This window comes from Pongo abelii, chromosome 22 (genome assembly GCF_028885655.2).
Source record: "Pongo abelii isolate AG06213 chromosome 22, NHGRI_mPonAbe1-v2.0_pri, whole genome shotgun sequence".
Classification (NCBI taxonomy): Eukaryota; Metazoa; Chordata; class Mammalia; order Primates; family Hominidae; genus Pongo; species Pongo abelii.
The window spans coordinates 43,740,911-43,757,177 of record NC_072007.2 but is presented as its reverse complement, the minus strand read 5'-3'; the positions used below and the strand labels follow the sequence as shown (position 1 = coordinate 43,757,177).

The following is a 16,267-nucleotide window of genomic DNA, read 5'->3' as shown; positions in this document are numbered from 1 at the left end:
GGAGTGTCCCATCTCTCTGCTCCCGCCTCCTTATCCTCTCTCACTTGGCCGAGATAATTCCCCCTCTTCTTTTGGATCTCAATTCAGTCACCACTCCTCAGGAAAACCTTTCCTGACCTAACTAGTCTGATCCTTATGTTTCACTCTTAGGATACTGTGCACCTCTCGTTTATAGCATTTTTTTATAGTTGGAATTTTATATTTATTTGATTGTCTCCTTTTTAGACCCTTAGCTCCATTAGGGAGCAAGTTTGTCTGGACTCAGTCTCATCCCAGCACTTAGGTGCTTGGTACGTAGCCAGTTTTCAGTGCACAATAATTATTTGTTGAAGGAATGAAGAATTGCAGCATGGTCTGTTGTAGGGTGCTTCAGTTACTGTAATTTAGATATGGTAGGCTCCTGGAGACATAAAATGGCCCTAATGCCTGTCACTATGAGAATGGTCTCTCTCTCTTTTTTTTTTGATTTATTGATTCATTTTTTTGTTTTTGAGTCATAGAGAAATGTCTCTTTTCCTTACAGGTTGCCTGTTAATAACTTCCCAGGCTTTAGGAAAGAATACATTTATGCTCAGCCATCGTAGTTAACAGACTGCTTTACAAAATAAGCAAATTAAGACCAACACTGCCATGATGTCTAATTTAATTTTTAAAATTGATAGAAAGGAATCAGTGAAGTACCTGTCAAAGCATGTTGAGAAAATGAATTCTGTGTTGCTTGTTCCATCGGTTTTTTCCTCATGATTTGTTTTCCTATCTTTCTAGCACTCTGATCTACAAATTTGGAAGAACTGAAGAGCTATGGACCTGAGATCACTTCTTAAGTCACATTTTCCTTTTGTTATATTCTGTTTGTAGATAGGTTTTTTATCTCTCAGTACACATTGCCAAATGGAGTAGAGTGTACATTAAATGTTTTGTTTCTTTACATTTTTATGTTCTGAGTTTTGAAATAGTTTTATGAAATTTCTTTATTTTTCATTGCATAGACTGTTAATATGTATATAATACAAGACTATATGAATTGGATAATGAGTATCAGTTTTTTATTCCTGAGATTTAGAACTTGATCTGTTCCCTGAGCCAGAGTTATATCATCTTGTCATTTTAGAAGTAACCACTCTCTCTCTCTGGCTGGGCACGGTGGCTCATGCCTGTAATCCCAGCACTTTGGGAGGCCGAGGCGGGCAGATTGCTTGAGGTCAAGTGTTCGAGACCAGCCTGGCCAACACGGAGAAACCCCGTCTACTAAAAATACAAAAATTAGCCAGGCGTGGTGGTGGGTACCTGTAATCCCAGCTACCCGGGAGGCTGAGGCAGGAGAATTGCTTGAGGGGCGGAGGTTGCAGTGAGCTGAGTTTGCGCCACTGCACTCTAGCCTGGGGGACAAAGTGAAACTTCCTCTCAAAAAAAAAAGACCACTCTCAGTATCTCTAATTTCTGAAGATGTACAAAAAAATATAGCTTCATGTATCTGGAATGAGCACTGAGCCATAAAAGGTGTTCAGCAAGTTGTAATTTATTTTGGCCTAAAAATGAGGTTTTTTTTGTAAAGGAAAAATGTTTGTTCTTATGTATTGAAGAAGTGTACTTTTATATAATGATTTTTTAAATGCCCAAAGGACTAGTTTGAAAGCTTCTTTTAAGAAGAATTCCTCTAATATGACTTTATGTGAGAAGGGATAATACATGATCAAGTAAACTCAGTTTTTTATGGTTACTGTAAAAAGACTGTGTAAGGCAGCTCAGCACCATGCTTCTCATAAAAGCAGCTTAAATTATCCACTGGGGTTATCTTTTAACAACCTGCCATTATCTGATGTTACACAATTCAATAGCAAGCAAGTTTGAGACAATCGCAGTTTAAAAGCATGAACCATTTAACAAAAGGTGGAATAATTAAAGATAAAGCACTTCTTCCCAAAGGGAATTATCACCTAGTGAAAAATTACGCGTTTCATCTACTCAGTTACCGACTGCAAGTCTCTCTTCGCTGTAGCTCTCAAGCTTTGGGTGAATATTCCTGCGAAATATATCTTCAACTTTGAAAGTTCATACTCCAATCAAAAACTCCTTTTACTGAGTTTGCAGTACTGTATTTGCACTGTTTGTATTCCTCTGGGCCCTTATTGCTACTTTTGCTTTCCTTTGTTACACAGATTTTGTGTTGCACTTTTTCTCCAGAGGGGTGTTGTAGAGCCTTGGTTGTATGAATAATACCAGTGGTAGTGTCCACGGCTCAAATGTAAGCCCGTTTGGCATCACTCCTCTCCTCTCTCTGAGAGGATTTCTTGTGCACAGAGTATGAAGCAGTTGTGGAGCGCTGTGCCTTTGTCAAGATACCATCTTGTTTGATGACTTCTTTCTTTGCTGTTTTTTCTTCAAAATGTTAGTAAGCTCTGTCATGCTTCTAGCAGATTGTAAGACTAATTATTTGTTTCCACCTCATAACCTGTTGCAATAAATATTACTTCTCATACAGTTTAATATTGTTGTTTGTTGGAGAAAATGAACCATAAAAATTGATTTGCTGTTCAGTTTTCAATTATTCAAGTACACCCAATTAAAGATGCAGTTACGTTTATAAAATAAGAAATAGACTTGTAAAATGCTCATGTGAGGGTTATTGAAGGTTTCCCTGAAGACTGACTGGATATGGTGGCTGTTTTTTTCTATTTCTGACTCTGCCATGAAATTTTTTTTTTTTTTTTTTTTTTAAAGACAATATCTCACTCTGTTGCCTAGGCTGGAGTGCAGTGGTGCAACCACAGCTCACTGCACCTTCAAATGCTGGGGCTCAAGCAATCCTCTTACCTCCACTTTCCAAGCAGCTGGGACCACAGGTACGTGTCATCACACGCAGTTAATTAAAAAAAAAGTGTTTTGGGAGGCCTAGGTGGGTGGATCATGAGGTCAGGAGATTGAGACCATCCTGGCTAACACGGTGAAACCCCGTCTGTACTAAAAATACAAAAATATTAGCCGGGCGTGGTGGCGGGTGCCTGTAGTCCCAGCTACTTGGGAGGCTGAGGCAAGAGAATGGCGTGAACCTGGGAGGCGGAGCTTGCAGTGAGCCGAAATCGCGCCACTGCACTCCAGCCTGGGCAACAGAGCGAGACTCCATGTCAAAAAAAAAAAAAAAAAAAAAAAAAGTTTTTTTTTGTAGAGACGGGGTCTCACTATGCTGTTCTGGGTGAACTGGTCTCAACACATCCACCTGCCTCAACCTCACAAAGTGCTAGGTTGACAGACATGAACCACCACACCCAGCCCTGAATTTGTTTTTTAGTTGTGAGCAAATCACTTAATTTTCTGTTTCTTCATTTTAAAAAAAGAGATAATGTGGTCAGGCGTGGGGGCTCATGCCTGTAATCCTAACACTTTGGGAGGCCGAGGCAGGCAGATCACGAGGTCAGGAGTTCGAGACCAGCCTGGCCAACATACTGAAACCCGGTCTCTACTAAAAATACAACAAATTAGCCAGGCGTGGTAGTGCACCCCTGTAATCCCAGCTACTCGGGAGGCTGAGGCAGGGAGAATTGCTTGAACCCGGGAGGCAGAGGTTGCAGTGAGCCAAGATTGCGCCACTGCACTCCAGCTTGGGTGACAAAGCGAGACTCCGTCTAAAAAATAAAAAATAAATAAAAACATAAAAGAGATAATGTTGGTATCCGCTCTTAGAAATATTATGAGTTAGGGCAGAATCTTTGGTAATCATCTACAAATGCATGTGATTCCCTTACTAAAGTTCTCAAGCTGTCACATAGATTCAGTGGTCATTGAATCTGAGTGTTTTTTGTGTGTGGACCAGTATTATCAGAGTATTCCATTTTATTGCTCTAAGATCCTTGTATTCCTTGTGCTGTTGCCACTGAGTAAAAACCCAGAGGCTGTATTTTTCCAGTATATATATGTGTGTGTGTGTATATATCTATATGTGTATATATATGTATATATGTGTATATGTGTATATATATGTATATATGTGTATATATATGTATATATATATTTCTATACACAAGACGTTGACTTGACATTGATTTGCATCAACATATTGAAATTGGAAGATGGAAAGATTGATGATATCAAACCATATAATTTGGCCCCTTGAGCAAGAGCCCCCAGAGGGTTTGACATGGGTTCATTGAACTCATGATCTCTATATTTTTCCCCAATGGAAGGGTTTTCAGTCACAACATCAACTCAGGAGCCTTTGTTTTCATTGTTCTTTTTTATGGAGTCCTTTTTACAGTGTCTCACTCTTGCCCGGGCTGGAACGCCGTGGTGTGATTATAGCTCACTACTGCGTTGAACTCCTTGGCTCAAGCAGTCCTCCCCTCAGCCTACTGAGTAGCTGGGACTATAGGTGTGCACCACCACACTCAGCTCTCCTTTTTAGATTTAGTTGCACCTTTCCCAAGTTGCTTGTAGAACACTGGTGGCCCTGAAGGTGTACCTGAGAAAAGGTGTGTGTGTCAAAGAAGCTTGGGAAACCCTGGGCTGAACTAGGTCTAAACATGTTTTTTCTTTCTTTATTTCTTGATTTTTTTTTTTTTTTTTCAGATGGAGTTTTGCTCTTGTCACCCAGGCTGGAGTGCAGTGGTGCGATCTCGGCTCACTGCAACCTCTGTCTCCCGGGTTCAAATGATTCTCGTGCCTCAGCCTCCCGAGTAGCTGGGGTTACAGGTGTGTACCATCATACCCGGCTAATTTTTGTATTTTTAGTAGAGACATGGTTTCACCATGTTGGCCAGGCTGGTCTCAAATTCCTGACCCCACGTGATCCACCCGCCTCGGCCTCCTAAAGTGCTGGGATTACAGGCGTGAGCCACTGTGCCCCGCCTTCTTGCTTAGTCTTTTTTAGAGAGGGGTCTTGTTATATTGCCCAGGCTGGTCTTGAATTCCTGAGCTCAAGTGATCCTCCTGCCTCAGCCTCCTGAGTAACTGGGACTAGAGGTGCAAGCCACCACACTAGGCTCCAAAACACCTTTTTAAAATTCTGTAAAGTTCTTTTCTTTCTTAGAGTTTTTTTTTTTTTTTTTTAAGTGTGTATTGTGTGTCAGTTATATGGTGTTTTCTATTACTGAGACTTGGAAATTTATCTCCTGGAACATGTTGAAAAATGTAATTTGGGGCCAGGCACAGCGGCTCTCGCCTGTACTCCCAGTACTTTGGGAGTCCGAGGCGGGCAGATTACTTGAGGTCAGGAGTTCGAGATCAGCCTGGCTAACATGGTGAAACCCATCTCTACTAAAAATACAAAAAATTAGCCAAGTATGGTGGCACATGCCTGTAATCCCAGCTACTTGGGAGGCTGAGGCAGGAGAATTGCTTAAGCCCAGGAGGCAGAGGTTGCAGTGAGCTGAGATCAAGCCACTGTACTCCAGTGTGGGCAACAGAGCAAGACTCTGTCTCAAAAAAAAAAAAAAAAAAAAAAAAAAAAAAAAAAAATGTAATTTGGGGAAACTGCTGCTTTGGTGGCTTTAGAATAGATAGAACACAGGGAATTAACAAAAGGAGAGGAAAATGTTTAGGTGTGGGCATGGCTGGCTTTGGGAAAAGCCTGTGGCCAGCCTGATTATGGGGAATAAAAATGGTGGCAGGAGGGCACAGTAGGAAGAATTCTTCCAATTGCGTTGCTACTAGACAATTCTGGTTTGGGCGCTGGGATTCTTGGAGGCCTATGGATTTAAGTTTAGGTTGGTTTACTTCTCCCTTATTCCCTTATTCTGGCACTGCCACTTATTAGCTATTTGACTGCAAGACTGTTTCCCTGTCTGTAAGTATGTTTGAGAATTAATCTGAGGAAATGCTTAACATAGTTCCTGGAAATAGTAAGTGATTCACACAAGTAGGCTTTTTTTTTTCCTTTTTTTTGAGACAGAGTCTCACTCTGTCATCCAGGCTGGAGTACAGTGGCTCACTGCAACCTCAGCCTCCTGGATTCAAGCCATTCTTGTGCCTTGGCCTCCCAAGTAACTGGGATTGTAGGCACGTGCCACCATGCCCGGCTAATTGTTTTTGTATTTTTAGTAGAGATGGGGTTTTGCCATGTTGGCCAGGCTGGTCTTGAACTTCTAACCTCAAGCGATCCGCCAGCCTCGGCCTCCCAAAGTGCAGGGAATTATAGGTGCCGCGCCTGGCATTTCTTAAGATGACTTTTGAAGGGATGTTTTCTTTCTCATCTGATGACTTTTTAGCTTTTTGCCACAAGGTGGCATGCCATGCTAAGGAAAACAAGACTTCCAGGGTTAGAGCATGCCAGAGCTTTTTTTTGTAGCACTTTTATCACAGCTTAAGTAATTTTACGTAGGGTTTTGGATAGCAGTAAATGCCTCTTCAATTCTTATAGCTGTGGCAGATAGGATATTTTAAATTTCTTTGAGTAAATATGGTAGGACAGGCTGCCTAGACCCTCATGGATTATGCCAGTGTAGACAGCGCTGGGTCTTTGATTTGGGGAGCATGTTGACCTCTTCCCCACCCCAGAGGTCTAGACATAAAACCAGAGAGCTCTCCAAAAAGGATGTAAATTGTGCTCTTTTCCAGCAGCAATTTCTGTTTTTTGTTTTTTGTTTTTTGTTTTTTGAGACTGGGTCTCACTCTGTCACCCTCTGCCTCCCAGGCTCAAGTGATCCTCCCACCTCAGCCTTCCAAGTAGCTCAGACTACAGGTGCCTGCCACTACATCCTGGCTAATTGTTAATGTTTTGTAGAGATGGGGTTTCACCATGTTACCCAGGCTGGTCTCGAACTCCTAGGCTCAAAGGATCTGCCTACCTCAGCCTCCTAAAATGCTGGGATTACAGGTATGAGCCACCGCACCCAGCCAGCAGTTTCTTTTCTTTCTTTCTTTGTAAAGAGATGGAGTCTCACTATTTTACCCAGGCTGGAGTGCAGTGGCTTTCACAGGCATGATCATTGCACGCTTCGTCCTGGAACTCCTGAGCTCAAGTGACCCTCCAGCCTCAGCCTTCGAAGTAGCTGGGACTATAGTACAGGTCTGTACTCCAACAGTTTCTACTCCTGGTGCCAAAAACATTATTCAGTATGATCAATGTACTTCCCTCCCACCATGGAAGTTGTGAGTTTAGAAATTAACCTTTTTTTTTTTTGAGACAGGTCTGGCTCTGTCACCCAGGCTGGAGTGCAGTGGTGTGAGCTCGGCTCACTGCAACCTCTGCCTCCTAGGCTCAAGAGATCATCTCACCTCAGCCTCCTGAGTAGCTTGGACTACAGACACATGCCACCATGCCTGGCTAATTGTATTTTTTGTAGAGACACGGTTTCACCATGTTGCCCAGATTGGTCTGGAGCTCCTGAGCTCAAGCGATCTGCTCACCTCAGCCTCCCAAAGTGCTAGGATTACAGGCGTGAGCCGCTGCGCCCAGCCTGAGATTAACTTTTTATGTTGAAATTACATCAGTCTTACCAGGAGAGTTATAAAAATAGCACAAAGAGGCCAGGCATGGTGGCTCACGCCTATATCTCAGTGCTTTGGGAGGCCAAGGTGGGCGGATCACTGGAGGTCAGGAGTTCAAGACCAGCTTGGCCAACATGGTGAAATCCCATCTCTACTAAAAATACAAAAATTAGCCGGGCGTAGTGGCAGGTGCCTATAATCCCAGCTACTTGGGAGGCTGAGGCAGGAGAATCGCTTGAACCCAGGAGGCGGAAGTTGCAGTGAGCCAAGACCCCGCCATTGCTCTCCAGCCTGGGCGACAGAGCGAAACTCTGTAAAAAAAAAAAAAAAAAAAAAAAAAAATTCCTGTATAACCTTCAGATTCCCAGAAGTTAACATTTTACTACATTTACTTTGGTCTGTTATTTTAAGTGTTTGGCAGCATGTTGCAGATGTGACACCTGTTTACTTACCCTTGAATCCTGTGTATATTTCCCCCCAAACATCACTGCAATACGATGCCAAAGTCAGAAAATTAACACTGATACAGTACTTTGTGCCTTATTCAAATTTTTCACGTTACCCCTGTAATGTACTTTATAGTAAAGAAAAAAACCTCTATTTTTCTGTGGCAAGATCCTGCCCATGGTCACACATTGCATTTAGTTGTCATATCCCTGCAGTGTCTCTTACATTTGGAATGGTTCTTCAGTCTTTGTCTTCTGTGACTAGGCATTTGGAACTTGAGTGGTTTACGTATCAGGGCTACTAGCAGTTGCTGTGTGCCTTTGTGTTCTGTTTAGGTCAACAGCACCAGTGGGGTTGTGCGGTGCACAGCCTACAGGAATGTACCCACAGCCCTGATTACTGGTGCTCCACATATTTTAGTAGTTAGCATGGGGCTGGCCACTTGAGAAGCGTCTGGATCTGGAGGACACTTGAAGGTACTCACAGTTGTACTAAGGGTCACAGCAAAATTTCAGAAAGTAAATAGTCAAGAAACGTACTAGTTTGATTGATTAATTGAATTTTGTGCCAGGCAAAATTTTGTACCTGTCCATCTCCAAGGACCTCAGGGTCCTCCTACCCGGACTTACCAGCTCTTTAAGGGTTTGACCCTCTCTTAGGCTTTTCAGATACAAAAATACTCTTATTACCCACAGAGAATAGATCAGATATTTTTATTCACCTGAATGTAGAAATGAAACGAGTTGAATTAATATTTACAGTTATTATACATTGTTACTCATACCACTATTTAATTTCAAGGAAAATCATTAATTTCATATGTTGTGCTTTTTGTTTTGTTTTGTTTTGTTTTTTGTTGTTTTTTTTTTTGCGACAGTCTCTCTCTCTGTTCGCCCAGTGGCGAACAGTGCACTGGAGTGCAGTGGCACGATCTTGCTCACTGCAACCTCCGCCTCCCAGGTTCAAGCGATTCTCATGCCTCAACCTCCTGAGTAGCTGGAACTACAGATGTGCACCACCATGCCTGGCTAATTTTTGTATTTTTAGTAGAGATGGGGTTTCTCCATGCTGGCCAGGCTGGTCTCGAACTCCTGCTCAGCCTCCCAAAGTGCTGGGATTACAGGTGTGAGCCAGCGCGCCTGGCCACATATCATTTGATGTTTATGTTGTAGCTAGGTATATGGATGTAAAGTAACCCTGAGGGTCTGCCTCCCTCCTCTTTTTTTGATAACTGAGGGGCCCAGAGAAGCTAGTGCTGCCTGCATTTCTACAATGGGATGAATTTTTAGGCTATCATTTTTTAGGAATGTCTAGGTGTCATTACTAGATCATCTTCCTAGAGCATTGGCAAGTTGCCCTGACTAGAGTCCTCTCCTTAGCAACGGGCGGCTCTGAGGCCCCAGGTCCCAAGTACCCACTCTGACCAGTTTCCATACCCTCCCAAGCGTAGCCAGCTGTTTTCCCTCACCACAGACTGGAAACAAGGAGAAAGACATCACTTTCACTTCATTCCCATGGGACAGTCCTTGAGTCTCAAGGGAGGCTGGGAGTGGCAGTGAAGGGCGGGGAGGCGTGACTGCATCTCCGGAAAATGCTGGGGTGGAGTCTCACTTCTCACCAAACAGAAGGACAGCTGGAGATGTTCTCATCTCAAATAGAGACTATTTGGTAAATAGCAAATATATTTTGAAGGGCTCTGGGCACCTCAGAGATGTGACTGCATAGTGTGGAAGTTGTCAGAATCAAAATGGAGTCACTTGTGCTTCAAACAAACAAACAAAAAACCCTGACAAATAGAGCTGGGGAAGGCCATGAAGGATTCTCATGCAAAATTGCTTGATAACAAAAATGATCACAAGGCCAGGTGTGGTGGCTCATGCCTGTAATCCTAGCACTTTAGAAGGTCGAGGCAGGTGGATCACTTGAGGTCAGGAGTTCAAGACCAGCCTGGGCAACATGGCAAAATCCCATCTCTACTAAAAATACAAAAAATTAGCCAGGCATGGTGGCGGGTGCCTGTAGTCCCATCTACTAAGGAGGCTGAGACAGGAGAATTTCTTGAATCCGGGAGGCAGAGATTGCAGTCAGCTGTGATTGCATCACTGCCCTCCAGCTTGGATGACAGAGCAAGACTCTGTCTCTAAATAAATACATAAATTAAAATGATCACAAAAGACTGTAAAAATCTCAGCCTTGCACAAAAGCCCTTCACAGTCTTACACAAAAAACACTTTAATGAGGACATCTGCCCAACAACTGCCTGTCTAACCTTGGAATGGCATCCCCCTTGCTATTGATCCTTATAGCCAAGGATAATTATCTTAAAACAGTGATCTCATCCTCATTTTTCCTTTAAGAACCTTTGTTTTCCTTCACCTGCCTAAGTATGTACATAGTTTACTCTGGCACACGTGTTCCCCTTGTAATACCCTATTCCCAAATCAGTATCATTTCCTTTCAGGGAGCCTCTCTCTGTTGTGGCGCTTCAAAGACATGGTGGCCATAGTGACTATGCAGGCTTCTTTAAATGTTATGTACCAAGAAGTCTTTTTTTTTTGAGACAGATTCTTGCTCTGTTGCCCAGGTTGAGGTGCAGTGGTGCCATCTTGGCTCACTGCAACTTCCACCTTGTGGGTTCAACCGATTCTCCTGCCTCAGCCTCCTGAATAGCTGGGATTACAGGCACCTGCCACCACGCTGGGCCAATTTTTGTATTTTTAGTAGAGACGGGGTTTCGCCATGTTGGCCAGACTGGTCTTGAACTCCTGACCTCAGGTGATCCGCTCACCTGAGCCTCCCAAAATGCTGGGATTACAGGTGTGAGCCGCCGTGCCCTGCCAGAAGTCCATTTTATGTGATTTAAACACTATGGACAGAGACGTTATTTTATTTTATTATTATTTTTTGAGACAGAGTCTTGCTCTGTCGCCCAGGTGGAGGGCAGTGGTGCGATCTCGGCTCACTGCAACCTCTGCCTCCCAGGTTCAGGTGATTCTCCTGCCTCAGCCTCCTGAGTAGCTGGGATTACGGACACACATGACCACGCCTGGCTAATTTTTGTATTTTTAGTAGGGACGGGGTTTCACCATGTTGGTCAGGCTGGTCGCAAACTCCTGACCTCATGATCCCTCGTGCCTCAGCCTCCCAAAGTTCTGTGATTACAAGCGTGAGCCCCCGCACCTGGCCTATTTTATTATTATTATTTTTGAGACAGAGTCTCACTCTGTCACCAGGCATGCAGTGGCACGATCTCTGCTCACTGCAACCTCTGCATCCCAGGTTCAAGCAATTCTCCTGCCTCAGCCTCCTGAGTAGCTGGTACTAGAGGCACATGTCGCCATGCCTGGCTTTTTTTTTTTTTTGTATTTTAGTAGGGACAGGGTTTCACCATGTTGCGCAGGCTGGTCTCAAACTCCTGAGCTCAGGCAATCCGCCCACCTCGGCCTCCCAAAGTGCTAGAATTACAGGTGTGAGCCACCACGCCTGGCCAGAGACGTGATGTTAAAAGATATAAATGTCTCAGAGGCAGATGACCCAAGCCCTGGCTAGGAACTGAGATGTTCCCCAGGAAGGTAATTGCTGGGTGGGAGGCAGCGCTGGTTTCTTCAGTGTAGCACATCGGCTGCTGTCCTACAAAGTCTCCTTTCTTTGCCCCACCATGGCTCCAGCTCCTGCCCTGGGGCTTCCCCTCTTCACCCCCATGCCGATCAGCTCCTCTGAAGCTTCCCTCTCCTTCACCTTCTGGGTTCTTTTTATTCTTTTCTTTTTTGAGATGGGGTCTCACTGTGTCACCCAGGCTGGAGTGCAGTGGCATGATCTAGGCTCTGCAACCTCAGCCTCCCGGGTTCAAGCAATACCCTTCGCTCAGCCTCCTGAGTAGCTGGGACTACAGGCGTGCACCACCATGCCCGGCTAATTTTTGTATTTTTAGTAGAGACGGTGTTTCACCATGTTGGTCAGGCTGGTCTCAAACTCCTGGCCTCAAATGATCCGCCCACCTCGGCCTCCCAAAGTGCTGGGATTACAGGTGTGAACCACTACGCCCAGCTTACCTTCTGGGTTCTAATATTTATGAACAGTGAAATTTGAATATCATACAGTTTTCATGTGTGATGAAATATTCTTCTTTTGACTTTTTCTCTAACTATTCCAAGATGTAAAAGCTATTCTTAGCACACGGGTTTTACAAAAACAGGGAATGGACTGATTTGGCAAGTAGGTTATGGATTATGCCCTGTCAACAGATGATTTATAAGAATGCTTCCAACTCAAAAATTTTGACTATGTACTTAGCTTGACTTTATTTTTTTTGAGACAGAGTCTTGCTCTGTTGCCCAGGCTGGAGTGCAGAGGTGCCATCTCAGCTCACTGCAACCTCCGCTTCTCGGGCTCAAGTGATTCTCCTGCCTCAGCCTCCCAAGTAGCTGGGATTACAGGTGTGAGCCACCACGCCCGGCTAATTTTTGTATTTTTAATAGAAACAGGTTTTCGCCATGTTGGCCAGACTTGTCTCAAACTCCTGACCTCATGATCCACCCACCTCAGCCTCCCAAAGTGCTCGGATTACAGGTGTGAGCCACTGCGCCTGGCCTTGACTAGTGTAAATACTAATCCCATCAATTAGTCATTTATTTTACTAAGGAGAATGAGGCATTTCATTTCAAAAAATACTATTTAAGGCTGGTCACAGTGGCTCACACCTGTAATCCCAGCACTTTGGGAGGCTGAGGTGAGCGGATCACCTGAGGTCAGGAGTTTGAGACCAGCCTGACCAACAGGGTGAAACCCCATCTCTACTAAAAATACAAAAATCAGCTGGGTGTGGTGGCGCACATCTGTAATCCCAGCGACTCTGGAGGCTGAGGCACAAAAATCGCTTGAACCCGGAAGGCGGAGGTTGCAGTGAACTGAGATCGTGCCACTGCACTCCAGCCTGGGCAACAGGGTGAGACTCTGTCTCTAAATAAATAAATAAATGGGGTGGCACAGATGCCCTTACCCTAACAGAGTTGATCTGCCCTCTGTCCTGCTGGGCTCAAACTCTTTCCTGTTCTCCTGCTATAGATGTATCCTCCACTCCTCGCTGGGCACCATCCTGATGCCCAACAGAAGAAGCTCTTCTGTCTCTGATTTCCTGAACGGTCTAAGGTAAGTCTTTACAATTCCTATCTACAACTTCTTCCTCCAAACTTGTCTACTTAAGGTGCACCTAATGCATACAACAGATGCGTGCATGGGGTGGGAGTGGGCCTTGTTTTTCTAACTCTTGCCACTGCAGACAGCACGGTACACAATACTTAGAGAGTTAGCTACTTTCGCCGGACACGGTGGCTCACGCCTGTAATCTCAACCCTTTGGGAGACCAAGGCGGGTGGATCACGAGGTCAGGAGTTCGAGACCAGCCTGGCCAACATGGTGAAACCCCTTCTCTACTAAAAATACAAAAATTAGCCAGGCATAGTGGTGCACGTCTGTAATCCCAGCTATTCGGGAGGCTGAGGCAGGAGAATTGCTTAAACCTGGGAGGTGGAGGTTGCAGTGAGCCGAGATCGCGCCACTGCACTCCAGCCTGGGCGACAGAGCGAGACTCTGTCTCAAAAGGGAAAAAAAAAAAGCCACTTTCTTACCAGCAGTACAGGGCCCCAACTGCCTCCCATGTAGCTGGGATTATAGGTGCCTGCCACCACACTCAGCTAATTTTTGTGCTTTTAGTAGAGACAGGGTTTCACCATGTTGGCCAGGCTGGTCTCGAACTCCTGACCTCAGGTGATCTGCCCACCTCGGCCTCCCAAAGTGCTGGGATTACAGGTGTGAGCCACCGTGCCCAGCCTGTAAGTGGATTTTAAATACATATCCTTTGAACAACAGAGCCCAACAATACTGACACAGTCAGATGACTTGCGTGCTCAGTGGATAACACTACTATTGATCAGTTAATTCTCTTTATTGCCCACAAATCCCTGCCTTGGTCAACACAGTGTGACTTGTCACATATAAATGAAGTGCTAATGTGCCTTCTGCAAATCCCCCTTATAACTTTTATATTTTTGAGACAGGGTCTCTCTTGCTCTGTCGCCAAGGCTGGAATGTAGTGGTGTAATCATTGCTCACTGCAGCCTTGAACTCCTAACTCCTAGGCTCAAATGATCCTCTGGTCTCAGCCTCCTGAGTAGCTGGGACTACGGGTGTGCACCACCATGACTAGCTAATTTTTTATTTTTTGTGAAAACAAGGTCTCACTATGTTGCCCAGGCTGTTCTTAAACTCCTGGCCTCAAGCGATCCTCCCATCTTGACCTCCCAAAGTGCTGGGATTACAGGCATGAGCCACCATGCCCAGCCCTCTTTTTTTTTTTTTTTTTTTTTTTTTGAGATAGGGTCTCGCTGTCTCCCACGCTGGAGTGCAGTGGCATCATTTCGGCTCATGGTAACCTCCGCCTCCCAGGCTAAAGCATCCTCCCACTTTAGCCTCTCAAGTAGCTGGGAGTACAGGTGCACGTCATCATGCCTGGTTAATTTTTGCATTTTTCAGAGACAGGGTTTCACCATGTTGCCCAGGCGGGTCTAGAACTCCTGGCCTCAAGTGATCCACCCACCTCAGCCTCCCAGAGTACTGGGATTATAGGCGTGGGCCACCGCACTAGGCCCCGGCCTTCTTTATAACCTTTGGAAGATCAAGTGACATCCATAGGAAGTGTTTGCTCAGTTCCCATGAGGCCTCAGTAGCTCTAGCAGGTGTTATTTAAGAAAAAACAAGTTTAGATTGAGTAATTTTAAAAAGCTGAAACTCTGCAGAAAATAGGCTACAATAAAGAAAAGACTTTACATAGACTTTAAAAAACATGCACTATACAATCTTTTATTTCCAGTTAGTTTAAAAACAAAATCTTAAATTACTAGGAGTATATTTACAAGATTAATTACATTTTAAGCCAGCACACCATGGACGTACATGAAGGGCCACTCAGTGTCCCTTGCTGGCACAGGTTGTGTGACCTGCCCGAGGGGCTCCGGCTCATTTGCCAAAGTCAAGAAGAAGACCAGGTCTTCTGACTGCTCAGCCCAACCAATAATGAAAAAAGCATCAGAGATGTGTCATATCCATTTTGCTAACAAGCAATTACATGCCTTTTTAGTGTTTAAGAGAAGCCTTAATTTTCCTGGGATATCTCCGTAGAATCATTCTGGAAACTTGTTTGATTTTGAAAATTCTTCAAGAAAAAAAAAAAAAAAAAAAAGCTTGTCACCCCCATGAGACCTGCTGTCTCTCATGTCTGCAGGGACAGGCCTTTTAGAGGCAGCAAAAGGGAATACTGGTCTCTGGAAAGTCCAGACAGAACTCCAGCAGCTCCGATGGCTCGATGATCTCTTCCAGGGAGCCGGTGGGCTAGGCCCATGCTTTGGTTCAAAGTGTTTGGAGAACATCTTCTTGCTCCTTTTCTGGAAACGAGATAATGGACACAGAGTCCCAGACGTCATCTTTTGGTGAGCTGTCCTTGTCCAAGGCCTCTAAGATGGGCTGAGTTGGGTCCTTTAAATACTGGAGGAGGTTGGAAAGCAAAATTGTAATTAGTTTACCAGTTCAATATACCAGACCTTTTAAGTTTAGTTTTTGTTTTTAATTCTTTTTTTTTTTTGAGATGGAGTCTCACTCTGTCGCCTAGGCTGGAGTGCAGTGGTGTGATCTCAGCTCACTGCAACCTCTGCTTCCCGGGTTCAAGCGATTCTCCTGCCTCAACCCTCCAAGTAGCTGGGACTACAGGTGCCCACCACCTCGCCCGGCTAATTTTGTATTTTTAGTAGAGACAGGGTTTCACTATGTTGGCCAGGCTGGTCTCAAACTCCTGACCGCAAATGATCCACGTACCTCGGCCTCCCAAAGTGCTGGGATTATAGGCGTGAGCCACTACGCCTGGCCTACTTTAGTTTTAATTGGTATAGTTGTTATTTTATTCAGATATAAGTTGATTCTGTCCACCAATGACATAACTTCTTTTTCTTTTTTTTCAACAATGAAACAATTTTTTTTTTTTTTTTGAGACGGAGTTTCGCGTTGTTGCCCAGGCTGGAGTGCAATGACACGATCTCATCTCACTGCAACCTCTGCCTCCCAGGTTCAAGTGATTCCTCTGCCTTAGCCTCCCAAGTAGCTGGGATTACAGGCATGCACCACTACACCCTGCTAATTTTGTATTTTTAGTAGAGACGGGGTTTCTCCATGTTGGTCAGGCTGTCTCAAACTCCCGACCTCAGGTGATCCACCTGCCTCGGCCTCGGCCTCCCAAAGTGCTGGGATTACAGGTGTGAGCCACTGCACCCGGCAACAATTTTTTATTGTTGTTTTTGAGTCAGTCTCTCTATCGCCCAGGCTAGAGTGCAGTGGCACGATCTTGGCTCAC

At 44.6% G+C, this 16,267-nt stretch overlaps 2 protein-coding genes and 1 long non-coding RNA gene across 8 annotated transcripts in view; 2 read left to right on the top strand and 1 right to left on the bottom strand.

Moving 5' to 3' along the window:
* Positions 1–2,481, top strand: part of TMEM50B (transmembrane protein 50B) — a 39,611-nt gene extending 37,130 nt beyond the window's left edge. For all 5 annotated transcript variants that reach the window (XM_024239218.3, XM_054542424.2, XM_024239217.3 and 2 more), the window contains 1 exon segment: positions 766–2,481. In XM_024239218.3, the coding sequence (XP_024094986.1) occupies positions 766–773 (8 nt within the window). In that variant the 3' untranslated portion in view covers positions 774–2,481.
* Positions 2,482–6,839: 4,358 nt separating this feature from the next.
* LOC129052369 (uncharacterized) lies at positions 6,840–15,354 on the top strand. Of its 2 annotated transcripts, none has more exons than XR_010138808.1 (3): positions 6,840–7,000; positions 12,934–13,017; positions 15,149–15,354. It is a non-coding gene; the product is annotated as an uncharacterized LOC129052369 (long non-coding RNA). The 2 variants fall into 2 exon arrangements; XR_008517379.2 differs by lacking the exon at positions 6,840–7,000 and adding an exon at positions 7,027–8,345.
* IFNGR2 (interferon gamma receptor 2) overlaps positions 14,712–16,267 on the bottom strand; it is a 34,716-nt gene continuing 33,160 nt past the window's right edge. The window contains exon 7 of the mRNA XM_024239362.3: positions 14,712–15,408. Within this exon, the coding sequence (XP_024095130.1) occupies positions 15,274–15,408 (135 nt within the window). The 3' untranslated portion in view covers positions 14,712–15,273. The remainder of the gene's footprint in view (positions 15,409–16,267) is intronic.